Source organism: Nerophis lumbriciformis, linkage group LG06, assembly GCF_033978685.3.
Source record: "Nerophis lumbriciformis linkage group LG06, RoL_Nlum_v2.1, whole genome shotgun sequence".
NCBI lineage: Eukaryota > Metazoa > Chordata > Actinopteri > Syngnathiformes > Syngnathidae > Nerophis > Nerophis lumbriciformis.
This window is the reverse complement of record NC_084553.2, coordinates 17945227-17966843: the sequence shown is the minus strand read 5'-3', so window position 1 is coordinate 17966843 and position 21617 is coordinate 17945227. Positions and strand designations below refer to the sequence as shown.

The following is a 21617-nucleotide window of genomic DNA, read 5'->3' as shown; positions in this document are numbered from 1 at the left end:
ACTTCCCGAGGACTCTAAGGAAGTGTAGCCGCTGCCGAGCCTTCTTGATGATTGATGTGGTGTTGACTGTCCAGGAGAAGTCATTAGAGATGTGGACTCCAAGGTACCTGAAGGTGTGGACCCTCTCTACACGCTCGCCGTTGATGTAGAGGGGGGCAGGGTCGGTGCTGCTCCTCCTGAAGTCGACGATGATCTCTCTGGTCTTGCTGGTGTTGAGAGCGAGGTTGTTCTCCGAAGACCAGGCCGTCAGCTTCAGGACCTCCTCTCTGTAGGCAGCCTCGTCACCCCTGGAGATGAGCCCGACCACTGTGGTATCGTCGGCGAACTTGACGGTAAGGTTGTCACTGTGGGCCGGACTGCAGTCATGGGCGTAAAGGCAGTAGAGGAGGGGACTCAGCACACAGCCCTGTGGGGAGCCGATGCTCAGCGTGCGGGAGGATGAGAGGTGCGGGCCAAGTCTCACCTTCTGGGGTCGGTCCGTTAGGAAGTCCCTTATCCAGGCGTTTGTGAGAGGGGGGAGGCCAAGAGTGTCCAGTTTATTGCAGAGTCTGTCCGGGATTATTGTATTGAAGGCAGAGCTATAGTCCACATTTCCGGGTGAAGCCAGGTTTCGGTGATAATCATAGCACAACAGTCCCGAACATAGCGGTTTCCAGCAAGTTGTAACTCCAGGTCGTCCATCTTCTGTACAAGGGATCTGGCATTAGAGAGGAACAGGCTCGGTAGAGGTGGCTTGTGGGGTTGTTTCCTAAGCCTGAGCAAGACTCCGGACCTGCGGCCACGCTTCTGCTTCCTCTCCCTCCTCCGTCTGCGCCGTCTCCCAGACCCGACAACAAACCACGGAGAGCCCTGTGCTCTCGCTATGTCATCTGGGATGTTGTGCTCGTGGTGAAAGTCGCTCGAAACAGATATCTGGTGCGAGTTACCGATATCCAAGAGTGACTGGCGGGTGTACCGGGTGTTTGCAGTACAGGTGGTGCACAAAAGGAAAAAAAACATGAAGAAAAGAAGGAAGAAAGAGCACTGAAATGGAGAGCCTTAAGCCGCTGCGTCTGTGCGCGCCGCCATCTTGGATTTTTTTTTTTTTTTTTTTTTTTTTTTTTATACAAACATTTTTGAAAACTTAAACCATTATCACCTAGACATTACTGCTCGCTCCGACCTCACTTCATTTGACACTCACACAGATTTAGAGAAGAGAAAATTGGAGGCATATCTTTACATCTGGAGGGGTCCTCAAATTAAGCATTAATCAGTGAAAAACAATGTTGCACTCTTTCTCACATCATCAAGGTACTCGAAGCGCTTTGAAACTATTTCCATATTCACCCATTCACACACTGATGGCTGATGGAATAACTTTGACGCAATGCAGCAGCAGCAGCAGGACACTGGCCGGCTCAATGCTGCAGCATAAGCTAGTTACCTCTCTGTTATCAATGCGCTGCTAAAAGATAGTTTGTCTGCAATAGCGCTTATAATAACAATATTACTAATATTTGGTTAATATTCCGGTCACAATATGTAAATAGAGTATTGTTGGCGGGTTTTGGATGGTTATTTAGAGGGTTTTGTGCACCGAATAGAGAGACCCTATTGACTTTTTAATTTATTTATTTATTTATTTACGACTTAAAATGCATAAAAAAAGAACATATGTGTTCATGTCTCACATAGGGATTGTGAATGATAAACAGCACATCTCTTTCTAATTTTTGCGTATTTCCAGTATGACCGATCTGCTGATAAGGTCAGAGTGTATGAGCGTTCCGTGAATCTGACCTTTTGGATGAGAAAGTTAATTATAACCAATAATATAAACACAATGATACGCTCAGACAGGATCTCCACTGCAATATGTACGCCATTGATACTGATGTGATTTGTAGGGAACGTGTTCCTGTAGATGTGGTCCTGCAAGTGATGTCCAGGGTCCAGATGCAGAGCTACTACAGAGCAGCCATCACTGCGGTCAGAGTTCATCACATTTAATACGTATGGTGCAATAGCTGCCTAGTAAACTAGTAGAAATGAAAATGGGTTAATTTGACCATAAATACATATAGAGTGCATCCGGAAAGTGTTCACAACGCTTCATTTTTTCCACATGTTATGTTACAGCCTTATTCTAAAATAGAATAACTTCATTTTGTCCTCAAAGTTTGACACACAATACCCCACAATGAAAAAGGTTTTTGCAGAGGCTTTTGAAATTGTATTAAAAATAAAACATTAAGATATCAAATGTACATAAATATTCACAGCGTTTGCCATTGGTTATAAAGTGAGCTCAGGTGTGTCCTGTTTTAACTGATCATCCTTGAGATGTTCCTACAGCTTGATTGGACTCCACCTATAGTAAATTCAGTTGACTGGGCATGATCTGGAAAGGCAAACACCTGTTTATATTTAAGGTCCCACACTTGACAGTGCATGGCAAAGCACTAACCAAGCATGAAGTCGAAAGAAATTGTATGTAGACTTTCGAGATAGGATTGTCTCAAGGCACAAGTCTGGGAAAGGGTTCATAAAAATATCTGCTGCCTTGACGTTCCAATTGAGCACAGTGGGCGCCATCATCCGTAAATGGAAAAAGTTTGGAACCACCCCTTCCGAGACCAAGAACTCAATAGTCACTCTGTTAGAGCTACAGCATTCCTTTGTGGAAAGAGGAGAACTTTCCAGAAGGACAACCATCTGTGCAGCAAAGACCAGTATGGTAGAGTGGCCAGACAAAAGCCATTCCTTTGTAAAAGTTTAATAAATGCACCTGAAAGACTCTCAGACCATGAAAAAAATGATCAGGTCAGATGGGACAAAGATTGAACTCTTTGGTGTGAATGCCAGATGTCATATCTGAAGGAAACCAGACACCGCTCATACCATCCCTACAGTGATTCATGGTGGTTGCAGGAACTCGGAGTCTAGTCAAGATAGAGGGAAATTAATGCAGCAATGTACAGAAACATCCTCTTTGAAAACCAGCTTGGAGCAACAGTTCAGCTTTCATGAGGTGGCGCTTCAAGGCAGCCGCAGTTTTTGTCGTCGGCGTGTGCCCTTGATTTTTATATGTGTTTTTAAGCTGTCCCTGTATTTTTTAATCGTAACATTTTCAAGGCAACGTCTGGGAACGGTTTCATGCATCAGTGTGTGGCCATCGGTAGGATTCAAACGAGATGGAAGGACTAAATAATCGCAAATACCCTCCACACTTCCTAATGAACTTGAAGAGACACGCAGCCCAGCAGAATGGAAACATATAACGGACGCTGAGAAGCACTGGAATAGCCCGCAAAAGAAGCCGTGCGCGAGGATCTAAAGCCGGTAAAAACAGGCGGCAGAAAATAACAGTTACAGAAGGACACAGACCGAGCCCCATGCAAAGAAGGAAAAGGGTGAGTGTCCTGGCTGAAATACGCTGTGTTAAACCTGACCGAGAGAAGCCGCGCATGCCGAAGTTAACTCTCTGCAACGTGAGGTCATTGATAAACAAAACTGACGAATATGAACTGTTGCTGAAAACTTTAGATGCAGACATTGGGTGCGTTACTGAGATGTGGGCGCACAATAATATTCCGGATGAATCGTTGTCAGTCAAGGACTACCAACTATTTAGGAGAGACAGAAATGGAAAAAGTGGAGGGGGCGTGGCTGTGTACTGTCATGAGAGACTACAGGCAAAAAGAAGAGGGGACCTGGAGAGTGATGACTTTGAATGCGCATGGGTTCAAATACAACCGCGCCGGACCCCAGCAGTGTCTCAACCATATTTGTGGGAAACCTATATCACCCACCATGGGCAGACAAAAAATCGTGCCAGGACCAAGTCCTGGAGTATTTAATAACCACCATAGACACAATTAAAGCGTCTTCCCCCCATATGGGGCTATATTTATGTGGGGATTTCAATAAACTGCCCACAAAAATGCTGACCTCCTCCCACCCCGATATTCGGCAGATAGTTAAACGTCATACACGTGGGCAAACCACCCTAGATCTGATTTTTACGAACATGGCTAACTTCTACAGCCCCCAACCACCCTTTGCCCCCTAGGTGCAAGCGACCACAAGTGCTTGGTGCTGAGCCCAGTGAATACAACAGGGCAGAAACAACAGGTGAAGAGGAGGAGGGCTCGATTAGTGACCACAGAAAGAAAAGAGGCTCTGTCAACATGCATCGCTATGACTGACTGGTCTGCTGTCTATGAGGCTGTGGACATCACTGCCAAAGCAGCAAGTTTTAACAACTATATCCAGACAGCAATGGACATATGCATGCCTGTGCAACTGAAAAAAATTACAAATGCGGACAAACCATGGATGACAGAGAAAATAAAACAGGCTATAAAGAAAAGACAAAAAGCCCACAATAAATGGGGGAAAGTGGGAAAATGGAGAGAAATTAGAAACTCTGTCCAAAGACTTATACGCGAGGCAAAGACTAGATATTATAAAAATGAAATGCAAAACCTAAAGAAAAAGAACCCCAAGGAGTGGTGGGATTATATAAATAAAGGACTAGGACGTGCTAAATCATCAACTGATGGAACAATCAAAATACAAGAAGTTGAAGAGGACAAAGCTGCAGACGCCCTGAAGAACTTCTTTGCGGAGTCGTGGACTAAAGCAACGCCCTATTGTGTCTATCCCCTACCAAGAGCTACACCAAGTGATATCTGTAGCATAGGTGAGATGAAGCTAGCCCTCACTCGGCTGGACCCCCAGAAAGCAAGTGGGCCGGATGGCATTCCCACCTGGCTGCTGAAAGAACATGCAGAGGACCTGGCACCGGTCATCACACATCTGACCAACTGCTCTTTCCAAAAGGGGTGTGTCCATGATGTATGGAAAGAGTCAAATGTCTGTCCCATACCCAAAGGCCAAGACCCTGGCTCAATCTCAGACTGGCGTCCTATCTCACTAACTTCTTGTGTGGGAAAAACAATAGAACGTTTTGTGTTGAAAAAGCTTATGCCAACCGTGCTTGACGTGTGTAAAAATCAATATGCATATCTGCCTAAGCACAGTACTACAACGGCTCTAGTCAGGGCAATGCACACCTGGCTTACCAAAACCGAGTCCAAACCAACGATGGTGAGAGTACTGTTGGCAGATATGTCGAGAGCTTTTGATGTAATTGACCATGGGATCCTGATGCAAAACATACTGGACCTAGGACTGTGCCCATATCTGACAGCCTGGCTACATAGTTACATCTCAGGAAGGAGACAGAGAGTGGTGGCAAATGGAGCTCACAGCCCCTGGATTGAAGTTACATCCGGGGTGCCACAAGGGGGTGTTGTCTCCCCATATGTCTTCCTCCTTTACATGGCCACCCGGGATGCTGTGTTTGAGGACACCCTTGATGTCGGATATGCAGACGACATCGGGCTATCGAGAGCGATCCCCATATCCAGCATCATGTCAGACACAACAATGTGTCAGGAGGCACAAAGGCTGGACGAATGGGCAGCAAATAAGAAAATGATACTCAATGGGAAGAAGTCGGTAGAACTCCGGATATGTTTTGCCCGAAATCCATCACAACCTCCTGCACTGATGTTGGGGGGACAGGAGGTCCCTGTCGTGGAAACAACAAAGTACCTGGGTTACCATCTCGATCAAAACCTGACTGGAGATGTGCACATCGAGAAGGCAATAAAAACCGCCTCCAAGCGGCTGCACTACCTCACAGTCATGGCGAGACATGGAATACCTGCAGACGACCTTGTTACCATCTACACCACTCTCATCAGGCCGTGTCTGGAATATAGCTCAGTGCTCTTAGTGGGCTGCTCCAAAAAACAACAGGCAGAGCTAGAGCTAGTCCAGAAACGTGCCTGTAAAATCATTACGAGGAGAGCTGGAAACATCTCACAACGCCTACCATCACAGACCAGGAGAGAGGAGGCTGCAGTGAAGCTGGTCAGGGATATGCATGATGAGCAACACCCTCTGCATGACCTGCTACCTCCAACACGAGGCAGCCGCACTGCCAGGACATTGAGGAACCAACATAAGCTGGCTGAACCCGAGCCCAAAGCCAAGACAAAGAGACTTAAATACTCTACCGTTCATACTGCAATTAAGCTGTATAATGACACTATCTAATTAAATAAGTAATACAGTCATATACCAGAATGCTAATAGTTACCATGCTGCTGTTGCCCTGAAAATGTTTTTTTATATAAAATACTGTCTGTTCTTTTAATTTTTTAATTTTTGTTTGTTTGATATTCATTGTAAAGTTCAGCTGCTTTTTCAGTGGGGCCCTGGCTCCACTGCAAGCATGAATTAATAAAGTCAAGTCAAGGACAACCATCCTAAGCTCACAGCGAAGATATCAATGAAATGGCTTTAGGACAACTCTGTAAATGTCCACGAGTGGCCCAGCCGTTGCCCAGACTTGAATCTGATTGGAATCCTTCCCTTTTTTCCTTCCCTTTATCTCGAAAATCCTCAAAAAAATTGTTGCACATCAGCTAATTTAACAGTTAGCGTCTAACAATCTCTGTGAACCCTTTTAGTACGGTTTCAGGGTAAATCACTCTACGGAGACAGCCGATCAACGATCTATTGCTAACTATGGATCCTAATGCATCATCCATGTTGCTGCTACTTGATCTTAGCGCTGCTTTCGATACCGTCGATCAGAACATTCTATTAGAACGTATCAAAATACGTATTGGTATGTCAGACTTAGCCTTTTCTTTCTTTAACTCCTATCTTACTGACAGGATGCAGTGTGTCTCCCTGCAATGTGACCTCGGAGTACATGCTGCTGCTAGGTGACATCATACGCAAATACGGTGTTAGCTTTCCTGTTATGCTAATGACACCCAAATCTACATGCCCCTAAGACCAACACGCCAGATTGTAGTCACCTGGAGGCGTGTTTAAATGAAATTAAACAATGGATGCCCACTTTTTGCATCTTAACGCTAAGAAAACGGAAATGCTGATTGTCGGTTCTGCTCGACACCGGAACCTTTTTAATAATACCACCTTAACATTGACAAAAAAACAATTACACAAAGTGACTCGGTAAAGAATGTCGGTATTATCTTCGACCCAACTCTCTCAGTCACACATTAAGAGTGTTACTAAAACAGTCTTCTTTCATCTCCGTAGTACCGCTAAAATTTGTCCCATTTTGTCCACCACTGACGCTGAGATCATTATTCATGCGTTCGTTACGTCTCGTCTCGATTACTGTAACGTATTATTTTCGGGTCTCCCTAAGTCTAGCATTAAAAGATTACAGTTGGTACAAAATGCGGCTGCTAGACTTTTGACAAGAATAAGAAAGTTTGATCATATTACGCCTATACTGGCTCAACTGCACTGGCTTCTTGTGCACTTAAGATGCGACTTTAAGGTTTTACTACTTACGAATAAAATACTACACTGTCTAGCTCCATCCTATCTTGCTGATTGTATTGTACCATATGTCCTGGCCAGAAATCTGCGTTCAAAGAACTCTGGCTTATTAGTGATTCCCAGAGCCCAAAATAAGTCTGCGGGCTTCAGAGCGTTTTCTATTCGGGCTCCAGTACTCTGGAATGCCCTACCGGTAGCAGTTAGAGATGTTACCTCAGTAGAAGCATCTAAGTCCTATTGTAGAACTAATTTGTATACTCTAGCCTTTAAATAGACCCCTTTTTAGACCAGTTGGTCTGCTTTCTCCCTTTTCTACTCTCTCTTGATTATTTGATTGAACATCTCTGGAGAGATCACTGACGCTTCCTATCTATCCTGATAGAGCTTACGAGGTGCTGCAAAGAAGAATGGGCAAAACTGCCCAAAGATAGGTGTGGCAAGCTTGTGGCATCGTATTCAAAAATACTTGAGGCTGTTATTGCTTACAAAGGTGCATTAATAAAGTGTTGAGCAAAGGTTTTGAATACTGGTACTTATGTACATCCGATGCCTTAGTTTTGTTTTTGTTTTGTTTTTAGTTTTTTATATATGCATTTGCAAAAAGCTAAATAAAAATCACTTTGTCATTATGGGGCATTGTGTGTATAATTCTTAGGACAAAAAAGTATTTATCTTATTTTGGAGATAAGCTGTAACATACCAAATGTTGAAAGAGTGAAGCGGAATATCACACTGCACAAGTCAACATTTTTCAAAAGGAAGAGGAAAAAGCAGAACTTATTTGATCCACCCCTTTCTCCTTGTCTCAGCAATTACTGATAGTGTGTGTCTTCCATGAGAAAATGCTGATAAAACAGAATACTTTGTCATCAAACCTGAGAGCATGACAACATTTAAACATGATGTGAATACTAGTTGGAAAAATCTTAAAAACACTTATTATTTCCCAATATGGCCACCGAATATTTCATATATGATTTAATATTGTATATAATGTACAATGTTAGTATGTTGTTTGTATTCAGAAAAAATACCAAAAGTATATTTCTTACTTGTGTCTCCTGATTTTACTATTTGCCAGGAGGCTCGTCAGTATGAACCTGAAGGCTTCATGGATCGAGAGCAGTTCAGAAAAATATTTGACGAACTGGATAAAGACCGTATCAAGGAGGTAAAGTCGTTCAACTGAGAGTTACTCTGATAATGCAGGCTGATGATAATTAAAATATGAGGAATGCTATAATCACTGTTAATGGACCTGTTTTTTTTTACAGCATCCGCCCTTACCGCAGTATAACAACGTAGTACTGCAGAAGATGCAGCTGGTTTTCAGCCACTACTATTTCACGATACTCGGCAATGCAGTGGCGTTGGCCAATGTGGTGTGCATTTGTGTAAGTAAGACATCCAGCCTACTTTCTTATACTAATGCTGTGCATTATCCCACTGTCAATGTTGCAGACCCTTGGATTGGGTGATAACTAGACTTGTGGTCAGTACATTTTATGCCAAGACTGTAGCTCTTTGGATGGTGACTTATTTGTCCCAATGTACATTAAAAATAACCCAACTCTCATTATTATCTCCACCGTGAGGTTTTGTAATTGTTGGGGGTTTTTTGTCTGTTAGTTAGCAACATAACACAAACATTTATGGGTGCGGAAATGTCAGAAATTAGGTAAGGAACATATGATTACATTTTGAAGGTGAGCCGGATCACCGTCTAGATTCAGCATTGTTCAAAATGTTTCAATTTGATAGTATTTGCATTCTATAAGAATTATTACTTCCTTTAAGGCTAGTAACTTTGCCCACACGTAATCATCAGAGTTTGCTGTCTTGAAGTGTTTTCCCAGTTTGAGAAACGCCCTTCATCAGTTTACAACTGGCAGCCATCAGAGAACTGTGGCTTGCTCTCTCCTCATTAATCTTGTACTTTCATTTGGACAAACATGTTTTCGTTCACATAGATTGGTCATTACCCAATAATTATTGGCACTATCTTAGTGTCATCTCCATTTAAAAGAAGAAGGAACATTTGTCTGTGTTTATTTGATTACTAATTGCATTTTATTTGTGTTTATGTTTAAAAGTTTGTATTTCACACCAACATCTCCTTCACAATGATTTTTCCTGAAGATTTATTTTTACTACTGGGAGATTGTGCCAGGCGGAGGTCTTACAGCCGATTCAGGAACATAAAGTGATCTAATCTATGCACTCACTCTTCTGACTATTGCTGTAATGTGTAACATCATAGCATTTAATTATCTCTTTGTTTTGTTCAGACTGTGTTGGTATTGAATTCAGAAAAGTCCATAGCAGAGCGAGACAACCATTACATGGAGGTAAGCGTCAACATAACAAAAAGACGTCTTGTCTCATGTTGAACCATCACTTGTAATCTCATTTGTAACTTGTAATAATATTGATATTGTAATGTTGATACATTTACACAAAACCACTTTTTCTGTCGTTGTCAGATCATCAACTTGTGCTTTATCATCTACTACATGTTTGAAATGGCTGTGAAAATATTTGCTTTTGGCTGGAAGGGGTACCTATCCTACAGAAACAACATCTTTGATGGTTTTCTCACCGTCCTGTTACTGGTAACATTGTTTGATTGACATTACTTTCATTAAAGTATTCACAATAAAGAAATGGTATTCATATCCACAGTATTAGAATGGCCAGAAGAGAAGGAATGAAAATGTGAAAGGTGATCCATTCAAAAATTGATACGATCGATACACAGTGTTCAATTTAAAAAAAAATTTTTTTTACTATACGATGCTTCATATAGTGTGTAAATGAAATTAAAGTGATTAGATGGATATTACAATTGTTGTTGTTTTTAATACTTTATTACAACATCTTTTTTGTTATTTGTTATTTTTTATAATACACAATCATAGATACCTCTGGCAATTAAGGGTAAGATCCAAATGATTTAAATGAGAGCCAGTAGTCGTTTTTGCTCTTGTTGAGTTATTGTGCAATCCAATTTATTTTGTACAAAAAATTGTAAGTAATACTGCGAACTTAATGCGTCATCTGATTTACAACAAAACTAACAAACTTTATACAAATGTGTTATTGTTTTATTTCCTTTCCTGTATTTTCAGTTGCGTAATCAATAACATTGTCAAAGTATAGAAGCAGGACTCAAAATTTAATCTGAGGCCAAAATAAGGACGTTTGAAACCACCAGGACTTTTCAATAATTGGCAGGCTGTCTAAAACTGAACAAGATGCAGCAATCTACCAATCAATAGTGTATGGTAGAATGGAAGGAACATGGCAACCCAGTAGACTCCTGAAGGACTCTCAGACCATGAGAAACTATATTATTTGGTCTGATTAGACAAAGATTGAAGTATTTGGCGTTATTGCCTGGCGTCCTCTTTGGAGGAAAGCTGGCACCGTTAGTCACCTGGATAATATCATTCTTACAGTGAAGCATGGTGGTGGCAACATCAAGCTGTGGAGATGTTCTTAAGCGTCAGGAACTGGTAGACTAAAATATGTATGCAGCAATGTACAGACATGTCCTGCATGAAAACCTGCTCCACAACAATCCTGACCTAAAACTGGGGCAACAGTTTATCTTTCAGCAGAACAACCATCCTAAACACACAGCACAGATCTCAAAGGGGTGTCTCCATGGAATTTGAGATATTTGTGCCAAGTTTGTGTACCGTACTCATAAATACTTGAGACCGTAATTGCTGCCAAAGGTATATAAAGCAAGTATTAAACAACAGCGTTGCGTATGTGGAGAAGGTGTTCATCTTCAGGTCCCCAGGACCCACATTTCTGAGAACTTCTCTTTGACAGCTAACACATCTGCCCTAGTCAAAAAAACCTGTCAGCACATCTGTGTCCTGAGGAAACTTGCTGGTCTTCTATCGGGCCACAATTGAAAGCACGTTGGTGCACACCTTGCCTGTATGCTTCATTAGCTGCAGAGTGCCCAATAGGTTTAGATCCATCAGGTCTAAAAGTAACAATCCAAACAAGTTTTGCGTTCCAATCGGTAGTCAGAACCTTGTACGAAGCAGCACAGCGACAGTGTTTTATAAACATCAAGATGTCATTGCTACTGATGTTTTTTTCTGTTTTGAATGTTTTTTTATGTTTTCTCACTTGTCACTTTGACACTTTGTTCTCCCTCTGCTCCTTTGTGGCTTGCCAACTCAATTTAGTTGTACAGGTCAATGACAATAAAAGTCTCAAATAATACTTACTTCTTACTTTTTTATTGAACTTTAAAAAAAAAAAAAAAAAAAAGTTTTTTAAACAATATAAACCCTTATCGCTGATCATTGGCCGGAACCAATGATCAGCGATAAGGGTTTATATTGTTTAAAAAACTTTTCTTTTCCATCCGTCCACCCATTTTCTACTGATTGTCCCTTGATTGTGGTAAATTTATTTCCGCAAAGTAAGAATTAATAATCATAAACTAAATAACTTTATAGCTTATGCATCAAAAAATCAGTTAACTACCTTCTAAATATGCCCTATAGACATGACCCACAGACTAACACTTGTTTAATCCAATATACTTTAGTCATGCTGCCTGAACAGTGGCCACAGTAGCGAACAGTGCGCTCTGACTGGTTTGGTCTCATCTAGTGGCAAATGTACAGTATTGGCCACAATGCATGCTTAAACATGCTTAATTTTGGCAGAAATATGTAAAATATGCTTAAAAAAATGTAAATAATTATACAATAGTATGAAGTTGCAAATGTCTCAAATCGTGATATGACGAGGCAAGATTTTATATCTATGTCTACAACATAGAAGATCCAATGATTTGTGACTGACATTTTTTGTCTCTCACTGCTAGGTCCTGCAGATCACTATTTATGCTATATACCGCCTTCCTCATACACATGGGTAAGTTTTTGTTGCATTCACCATGTATAGTATTTAACACAACGTTAACATTGTCTTTAGCTGAAAGACATCTGGATTGGGCACTCTTAGAATGCTGTATAATAAATAACAACGACTTACATTACAACAGCCAATTATGCTGATCTCCTAACTGTGTGTGTGTCTGTGTCACTACAGGAACCCGTCCTTTAAGAGTATGTTTTCGTTGTGGGAGATGGTTCGTTTTGTTAACATGCTGATTGTCTTCCGCTTCCTGCGCATCATTCCTGATATCAAGGTAGATAACAGATGTTTTATTCCACTTTCATAGTGTGTGTGTAGGTGCGTTTGACTGTGCATGTGCTTGTGTGTGAGTCAGATCTGCCCACGTGTATTAATTTTTTGAAACTCGACATACACTAGCGTTTTGACCTTTTAATAAGCTGTTCAACTGCATAGTTTGTTGCATTTGGATGGATTCAACTCCAAGTTGAGGTTCTGAAACCTGGATTATGCTCCTTTGTCAAGGCACTAGTGTTTGCTGGCTACCCCGACAACCTCACCCATTGCCAAACCTTTTGCATAGTGTGATACTGTGCACTATATGTTTATAACTGTATATATAGTATATGCACTCTGGAATTTAGGAACACCCTGTACAGTATTTTACACAGAACAGCAATCTATTTATTGCAATGGGTGGCTGGTCAGTGTGGCGACGATTTGACGTCATTGTATAATTTGCATAATTTGGTATGACTCCTGTATTTTTTTAAAGGGTAAACACAATTTATATATACTGAATATAGTAAAGACTTACACATTTTTAAAGGCCAATCTGTGGAACAAAATGATTTTATTAGTTTTTAGATCAACATGTTATTCTTGTTAGATACATCGATTTTCTCTACAATTTAACATCGTTACATCAATGTTACATTGTTTCTTTCTACAATGTAACACAGGCTGCACTTTGTTCACCCCTGGGTTAATTACATATATTGTTCTGCCCTCCCTAAATGTTGGAATTTACTTGTAGTTATAATGTATTTGTAGTTTGGCATATAGGTAAACAATTTTTTAAGTTAGAGTTGAACAAAATCCAACTTGGGGATGTTTATTGATAGTCTCCACAATGAAGTTACTGTAAAACTAGGCTCACAAAGGTTAGTACATTGTATACAGGGTTATTCAAAAAGAATGAGTTGAGATACATTTCTTATCACATTGATATTTCCCGTGCTGCAGGTGGTGGCCGCCTTGAACACTTGTAAAACAGAAAATATAATTGACTGTGAATAGAATTTGGTAGGATTTTTCTATTTATCTGTACCTTATTAAAATATTGCGTATTGAAATCGGTTCATTCTTTTTTTATTTTCCCTGTACACATGAAGTGCACATGTAGGAATCATATTAAATTGACAATACAGCTTGGTATACATTTTTAAAAAGCAATACAACCATACAAAATAAAGTTCTGTAGCCTAGTGGTTAGAGTGTCCGACCTGAGATCGGTAGGTTGTGAGTTCAAACCCTGGCCGAGTCATACCAAAGACTATAAAAATGGGACCCATTACCTCCCTGCTGGGCACTCAGCATTAAGGGTTGGAATTGGGGGTTAAATCACCAAAAATGATTCCCGAGCGCGGCACCGCTGCTGCCCACTGCTCCCTTCACCTCCCATGGGGTGATGTAGGGAGCAGTGGAGATGCAGAGAATAATTTCGCCACACGGGGCGGCATAGCTCGGTTGGTAGAGTGGCCGTGCCAGCAACTTGAGGGTTCCAGGTTCGATTCCCGCTTCCGCCATCCTAGTCACTGCCGTTGTGTCCTTTGGCAAGACACTTTACCCACCTGCTCCCAGTGCCACCCACACTGGTTTAAATGTAACTTAGATATTGGGTTTCACTATGTAAAGCGCTTTGAGTCACTAGAGAAAAGCGCAATATAAATCTAATTCACTTCATTTTACTTCACACCTAGTGTGTGTTTGACTATCATTGGTACTTTAACTTACGGTAATACAAAATTAAGGTTGCCGTGTCTGCCGCTGGCATAAAATGGCCGATCCGATTGACAGGCTAAAAATAATTATCATCGCGATTGTTTTAAACTTCTACAAACAAATTAACAAATTTGGATTTTAACGTAACAAAATTGACATTAAAAAAAAGCATTTTTACTTACAGCCATATACTCACCAAACTGTGTAGAAACTAATATTGACCGCTAACTTTTTACTCCTAGGCCTAACTGCTCTGTATTGTGTGCTGACAAGCTATGGAAGCCTGTTGCTCAACCCTCAAACTGAAATTGTATTACAAATACACATTTAGTGTTTAGTGGAACATGTTTGCCATGAGAAAGCAGCACATACAGGTGAAACTCCCAAAAGTTTGATATTGTGTAAAAGTCCATCCATTTTAGCAATTCAACTTCAAATGTTAAGCTAACATGATATACTGTAAATTCATTACATACAAAGTGAAATATGTTAAGCTTGTATTTGTTATAATTTTGATGATCATGGTTTAGTTTTTGAAAACCCCAGATTTTCAGAAATTTTCAATTCAAGGTTTTCATAAGGTGTAAGCCATAATCATCAAAATTATAATTAATAATGAAGTTTTGAAATATCTTGAGTTGCATGTTATGAGCCTATGCCTATGTAATTTCACCTTGTAAACCTTTGCGCAATATTCTAGTTTTTGAGTTTCACCTGTATATCACCTGAAAGGCGAAGTGTTACCTACCTGTAACACCAAATCTTTGGCAAAAATCTTTATTTGTGGCAGCCATTCGAATTTATAGGAAACACTGTTGTACATCACTGGTCTAAAAATCTGAGCACCAACGCTATCCTTTTTACAAAATACTACATTACTTCCTCACACTGATACAAGTATTTTGTTCTGCAGCTAATGGCGTTAGTTGCAAGTACCTTGTTGGACTTGGTGAAAAACCTAAGAGCATTTGCAGGGATACTGGTGGTGAGTAAATCAAGATTTTTTCACTTAAATAGTACTTTTTATGGCACGATGCCATAAAGAGAGAAACTAACTTGTTTTTAACATAATGTTGTAAGTCAACAAGTACTACCTGGTCGCAGTTTGGCTAACAATGAAAGTACCATGTATGCACGTGAACTGTGGCCGAAAATAAGTTACATCAATGCAGCTGTCAAACTGGAACTAGGCTTGGACAATGTGGCCTAAAAATATATATAATTATATAAAATTATATTTACGATTTTTTTCCCCTACTTTTAAACAATACATAGAAATGACAGATCATTCGAAATTTTATGAAAAACTAGTTGTTAGAAATAACATTGCATACACTGAATCTTAGCCAATTCTATTTTTTATAATGTTCTTTCTAGACCAGATATAAATTTTACTTTTTATGGAATACTAATCAAAGAACTAAATTAAGAGCTTCCACTGCGAGGCAATACTTTTGTTTTGAATAAAATACTTATTTAAACAAAAATGTAGCATTGCACATTGCATGCAAATAAATAATACTCACTAATACTAAAGATGAATATAATACAAACTTCAAACTTCTGTCTTGAATAAAATACTTATGTAAATAAAAATCTAGTAGTGTACATTGTATGCAAAAAATAATCAAGTAAATTATTGACAGTACTATAGTTTTAGCAAGTGGATAAACGCAGACTTTTCCATTGTATGTGCACATGTTGGCGATGTGCAGAGCGGCTGCTTTTGTGATTGTTCTCTGCATTGTGCTATTTTTTTCATACATGGTACCTTGTGTAAATGATTCCACCACAGTAAGATGCTGTTTAGCTGGAGTTTGTTGTTCATTGCTGTGGTCTTGTTCGCCTCATAGAGTTGCATTTCCCCCACTCAGCTAGATGCTTCTGTTTCAGATGCTAGAATAAATGTGTTGTGCTGCTTCCTTTTTTAAAACAAACTTTGCAGTGTGCAATTATAGCAGATCGCTGAAACAATCTTTCCCTTGGTGGTACAAGCACTAAATTTGGTACACATTTGTTTTAGGGTTTATTCTCTTAGAAAAAGTATAATATCCACATTGAAAAACAAAATGGCCACCATTTGAAGTGGTTTTAAACTGTGTTTGAGCTAGATTTTGATTAAATAGTGTTATATTTACCCCAAGAGGGACAAGTGGTAAAAAATGGATGGATGGATGTTTATGTTCTATACATCAAAATGTTTTTGATTATGAAAAATCCAATTCTGCATTTTCAAAATCTTAAATATTGAAAACTAAGATGATATGACAGGAATGAAGAGACAATAACTCTCTTAGTGATGCTTTTAGTTTGAACAAAGGACTGTCCAGTATAGAGACATGTATTGTGGGTAGTAACGTGCTACATTTACATTACATTGCCACATTACATTTACTTAAGTAACTTTTTAGATTAAGTGTACTTGTCAAAGTAGTTTTAATGCAACTTACTTTTTACTTTTAATTGAACATTTTTGTGAAGAAGAAACACTACTTATACTCTGTTACATTGAGTTTGATTCCGATCGCTACATTTATTCATATCATAATTATTTTTAATCTATTGATTAACGCTTACAAAAACGTATTGTTTTTGGCTCGTCAGCAAGCCTTCTTCCAGCAGGCACTGTCACATGACTCTGCGTCACCAATCCAACAAAGCACTAGTAATGTTTGAAACCATTTTACCAATCAAACGGAGCCTGGCATACTACATTATTTGCAGGCAAAAAAGAACAACCAGGGGTCTGTAGGGACTGTTTACACCAACATGCACTAAGTACAGATATATTAAAGTGTTTGATAAAATAAAAACCTACTTGTTTAATAAGTTCTCAAAGAAGACACTCTAATTACCTGACATGACGCCAGCACATCCCAACTGATGGAGAGAACCGATGGACAGAAACATTTTGATGTATTTTGACACTAAAACATTTTACAGTATATGCACAATGGAATCAATACAGCATAAAAATATTGTTTATTTTTCATTCGACAGTAGACAAGAATAATGAGTAGTAGATCATATAACTTCAAGACATCATCGATCTTATTCATTAAAATCGTTATTGCTACTTTATTTAGTGATGCATGAATTAAATGTCCAATTACAACAATTTAGACAATGTTATTAACACATAAAGCAGCAGTTAAAAATAATTAATTGCATAGTTTATATTAATATTAAATACTTAAACACCAAAATAGCGACTTTTTTGTATCTCTCTGACGATTATAATAAACACATTTAAATACATAAAAAATAGAAACTACACTAAACAGCAGTGGAAAGTTGTAGTTATCTGTTAGATCCGGAACTTAAAATTTACTAGTGCTACCTTATTAGCATGTAGCATTATCTTCTTCTAATATATTCACATTCCCACATAACTGAACAAGTTGAAATGACCACAACAACCCCTTAGTGTACGAGAGGCACACTGCGTATGTCCAATAGTCACAGCAAAGATACTGTGAGCATGGAAACCAGAACTTCACATGTAGGTGTGAATATAGAAGAAACCAAATTATTTGAGAAATCAGACTAATATAGTGCATGGAAACGCACTGACTGACATGGAGTGAGACAAGGCAGCACAAGTCTTCAATCTCTTCAAACTAAAAAAAATAACATTTATGTAATTTGTCCATTCGAAACACATTTCAGCCTCTAAGAATTACACGCACGCACACACACACACACACGAACCATTAAAAATAGCTATTACATAAATCAGAAGTATAAGAGGATGTGGTACTACTAATCTGGGGTAGGCTAGTGCATTAGACATAGGATTACACTGTTCCTGGTAGGTAGGATAATGTCAATTTTCTCTGTACATTTTGCTAAATATTTGCACAATATATCATATAGAGCATCCATCCATCCATCCATCCATCTTCTTCCGCTTATCCGAGGTCGGCAGCATCCTAAGCAGGGAAGCCCAGACTTCCCTCTCCCCAGCCACTTCGTCCAGCTCCTCCCGGGGGATCCCGAGGCGTTCCCAGGCCAGCCGGGAGAGATAGTCTTCCCAACGTGTCCTGGGTCTTCCCCGTGGCCTCCTACCGGTCGGACGTGCCCGAAACACCTCCCTAGGGAGGCGTTGGGGTGGCATCCTGACCAGATGCCCGAACCACCTCATCTGGCTCCTCTCGATGTGGAGGAGCAGCGGCTTTACTTTGAGCTCCTCCCGGATGACAGAGCTTCTCAGCCTATCTCTAAGGGAGAGCCCCGCCACCCGGCGGAGGAAACTCATTTCGGCCGCTTGTACCCGTGATCTTGTCCTTTCGGTCATGACCCAAAGCTCATGACCATAGGTGAGGATGGGAACGTAGATCGACCGGTAAATTGAGAGCTTTGCCTTCCGGCTCAGCTCCTTCTTCACCACAACGGATCGATATAGCGTCCGCATTACTGAAGACGCCGCATCGATCCGCCTGTCACTCGTGAACAAGACTCCGAGTTACTTGAACTCCTCCACTTGGGGCATATAGAGCAGGAAATTATTTTCTTTTAGTGTATTTTTTTGATTTTTTGATTTAGGTGGTTAATTATTTAATCGTATAGTACCCACATTTGCATGCACACAACTGTGTACACTTGAGGCTGATGCAATAGCATTTGCATCGCCCTCGGCATTATTTTAGGAACGCTCAAGTTTGTCATTGCCAAACATTGCGCCAATTTTGTATTGTCAATACCACCTCCTTCATCCATTCTGAATGTCTCTAACCTGATGGGTAACATTGAAAAACACCTGGAATTGTAGTAGGATTTTAGCTATCCTGGAATAGCCATCATAACTACGCTCAAAACAAGAGGTGTCTTCAACTCTGCTTTTGTATCAGTCTGACAGAGGCAACACTTCCTCCAGTTAGTTTTAGGAATACAACTCAACAAAATATTAGCAGACATTTTGAACGGTTTAAAGCCAAGGGGCTATCTTTTTGCCACCCAATCATACAAAATACATAAGCACATTGAGATATGGGATACATCTAGGTTCAAACACCCAAATGCCGTAAACCTAGCACGATAGTTCATCCAGTGCTATTAAAGTCCTGTGTGATCTGTGCACCTTACAGCTAACTGAAGCCCTGTTATCCTTGGCTCGGCTCTGCCGCACTGGCACATCCTGCCAATTCAGGCGTGGCTATTTAATTGTGTGAATGATAGGCATTCATACTGTTATTCTACACAAAAATGTATGAATTTAAATATTATTCTGCCGTAGCGTTTTTCGTCCGCCTCTAACTCCCAAACCGTTTATCCGATTGATGCGGGCTCATTCAACAAACGTTCCCCAATATTATCAATTTTACAGTAATTCATTTGACAGTATTTTCACCCTTTTTTTTCTTTCGACTACTCCTCCCACCTCTTTCAAATTATTTCAACCATTCCACCATTAAAACATTCGTCTTGATCAGGACAATAAAACTTGGTACTTTCTTCACCCCAAAAATTCAAATTTTTTACAGTATTCATGATTTTCCAAAATTTTGAACAATACAATTTGTACTCCCCCCACCATTCTCACTTACAGTTGCCTTTTTTCTCCCTGAAAATAACCTTGAAGTAACAAAGTAAATGTTCAACACTATCAGAAAATATATTTTTAGTTATTCAGTCTGAAATTTGCAAAAAAGCAATCCTTTCACAGAAATGCATTTTGGGTAATGTCATTTTGACCTATTGCATTAAGAGTAAACGATTGAGGCTATTTTTGTATTTAAATAAATAGTCCCTTTTGTGGCTTTGCATTACCCATCCATCTATTATATTAATGTTACTTTATCTATGCAATATAACTTGTATTTGTATTTAATTGTGCTTCTGGAACATACTTCACATTATGGTTAGAACAGCTTCTTCCCCAGGGCCATAACCATCCTGAACGGACTGCCCCATTGTCCCTCATAACTGCCTTCTCTTCGGTGCAATAACCCATTCCACCAACCACCCTGTTTTTGTTTTGTTTTTTCATGTATATATTCATTTCACACCATATTCATTGTACTTCTACATTTTTTAAATTTTTATATATTTGCACATTGTTTTTCTAGCATGCACACATCGCACTGTATGGAATGGCCTCAATCTCGTTACCTTGCGTAATGACAATAAAGCTGATTCTGATTCTGATTCTGACATTATGGTTATCTTGTAACGGCAAGGATCCAGCAGCGAAATGTGAGTTGATGCAGGTCATATTGCACAAGATGATATAATTTGAACTGCGACCTCTTTATCTCCCCTATCATTTTAAGTTTCAATTTTTTTTTCTTTAAATAATAGCTTGTATGCAAGTAAATGTTTCATACAATCAAGTAATATATTTTATTGTAAAGAATACATTAATATATCCCCAAAATTAACTAAAAACTTAGTACTGTTGCAGCAAAGAATTAGGGGGGTTCAATGTCATTTTAAACGCCTAAATCGCTCCTTCTGACAACAAGAGTTCGACATAATTTTGACAGCTCGGATGTTTGTCAGAATGGATAACATATCTGCCTTTCAACCTAGTGATGTGGGATCAAATCCCAAAGGGACCATTGGCAAAAATATTTTCCAAAAATGTTTTGCAGCCGTACATCCAAGAGTCATATAGTTTGGTTCCAACTTCCAACCATTACAAATTACAACATATATATTCATAGTATGTTTCAGTACAGTTTCTGAATTTTAACATTCAAATCATCCCTACAATCAAAGTATGTAATGCGGGCTCATTCAACAAACATTTCCCCAAATTACCGGTTTCACAGTAATTTATCATTTTACAGTGTTTTAATCCTTTTTGTTCGACATCTTTTCCTATATCTTTAAAGTGATTTCAACCAATCCACCATCAAAATATTCGCAACGAACGCATGAATAATGATCTCAGCGTCGCTAGTGGATAAAATAGAATGAATTTTAGCGACATTACGGAGACGAAAGAAGGCCGTTTTAGTAACACTCTTAATGTGTGACTCAAACGAGAGAGTTGGGTCGAAGATAATACCCAGATTCTTTACAGAGTCACCTTGTGTAATTGTTTGGTTGTCAAATGTTAAGGTGGTATTATTAAATAAATGCCGGTGTCTAGCAGAACCGATAATCAGCATTTCCGTTTTCTTGGCGCTGAGTTGCAAGAAGTTAGCGGACATCCATTGTTTAATTTCATTAAGACACGCCTCCAGCTGACTACAATCCGGCGTGTTGGTCAGCTTTTCTTTCCACTTTTATCATTTACGGTTACTCCCGTCCCCCTTTAAACTAACTTTTCTGCAAGTAAATGCTCCACACTATCAGGAAATAGTTGTTGTAAAAAATATTTGATTTAGTCTAAAATT

At 39.5% G+C, this 21617-nt stretch overlaps 1 protein-coding gene across 2 annotated transcripts in view; it reads left to right on the top strand.

Moving 5' to 3' along the window:
- Window positions 1–21617, top strand: part of tpcn2 (two pore segment channel 2) — a 151312-nt gene that overhangs the window by 89162 nt on the left and 40533 nt on the right. The window contains exons 12-19 of one of the 2 annotated variants that reach the window (XM_061963835.2): window positions 1890–1971; window positions 8462–8551; window positions 8655–8774; window positions 9669–9728; window positions 9864–9992; window positions 12239–12288; window positions 12466–12565; window positions 15188–15259. In XM_061963835.2, the coding sequence (XP_061819819.1) occupies window positions 1890–1971; window positions 8462–8551; window positions 8655–8774; window positions 9669–9728; window positions 9864–9992; window positions 12239–12288; window positions 12466–12565; window positions 15188–15259 (703 nt within the window). The remainder of the gene's footprint in view (window positions 1–1889; window positions 1972–8461; window positions 8552–8654; window positions 8775–9668; window positions 9729–9863; window positions 9993–12238; window positions 12289–12465; window positions 12566–15187; window positions 15260–21617) is intronic. The other variant, XM_061963836.2, reaches the window with a different exon arrangement.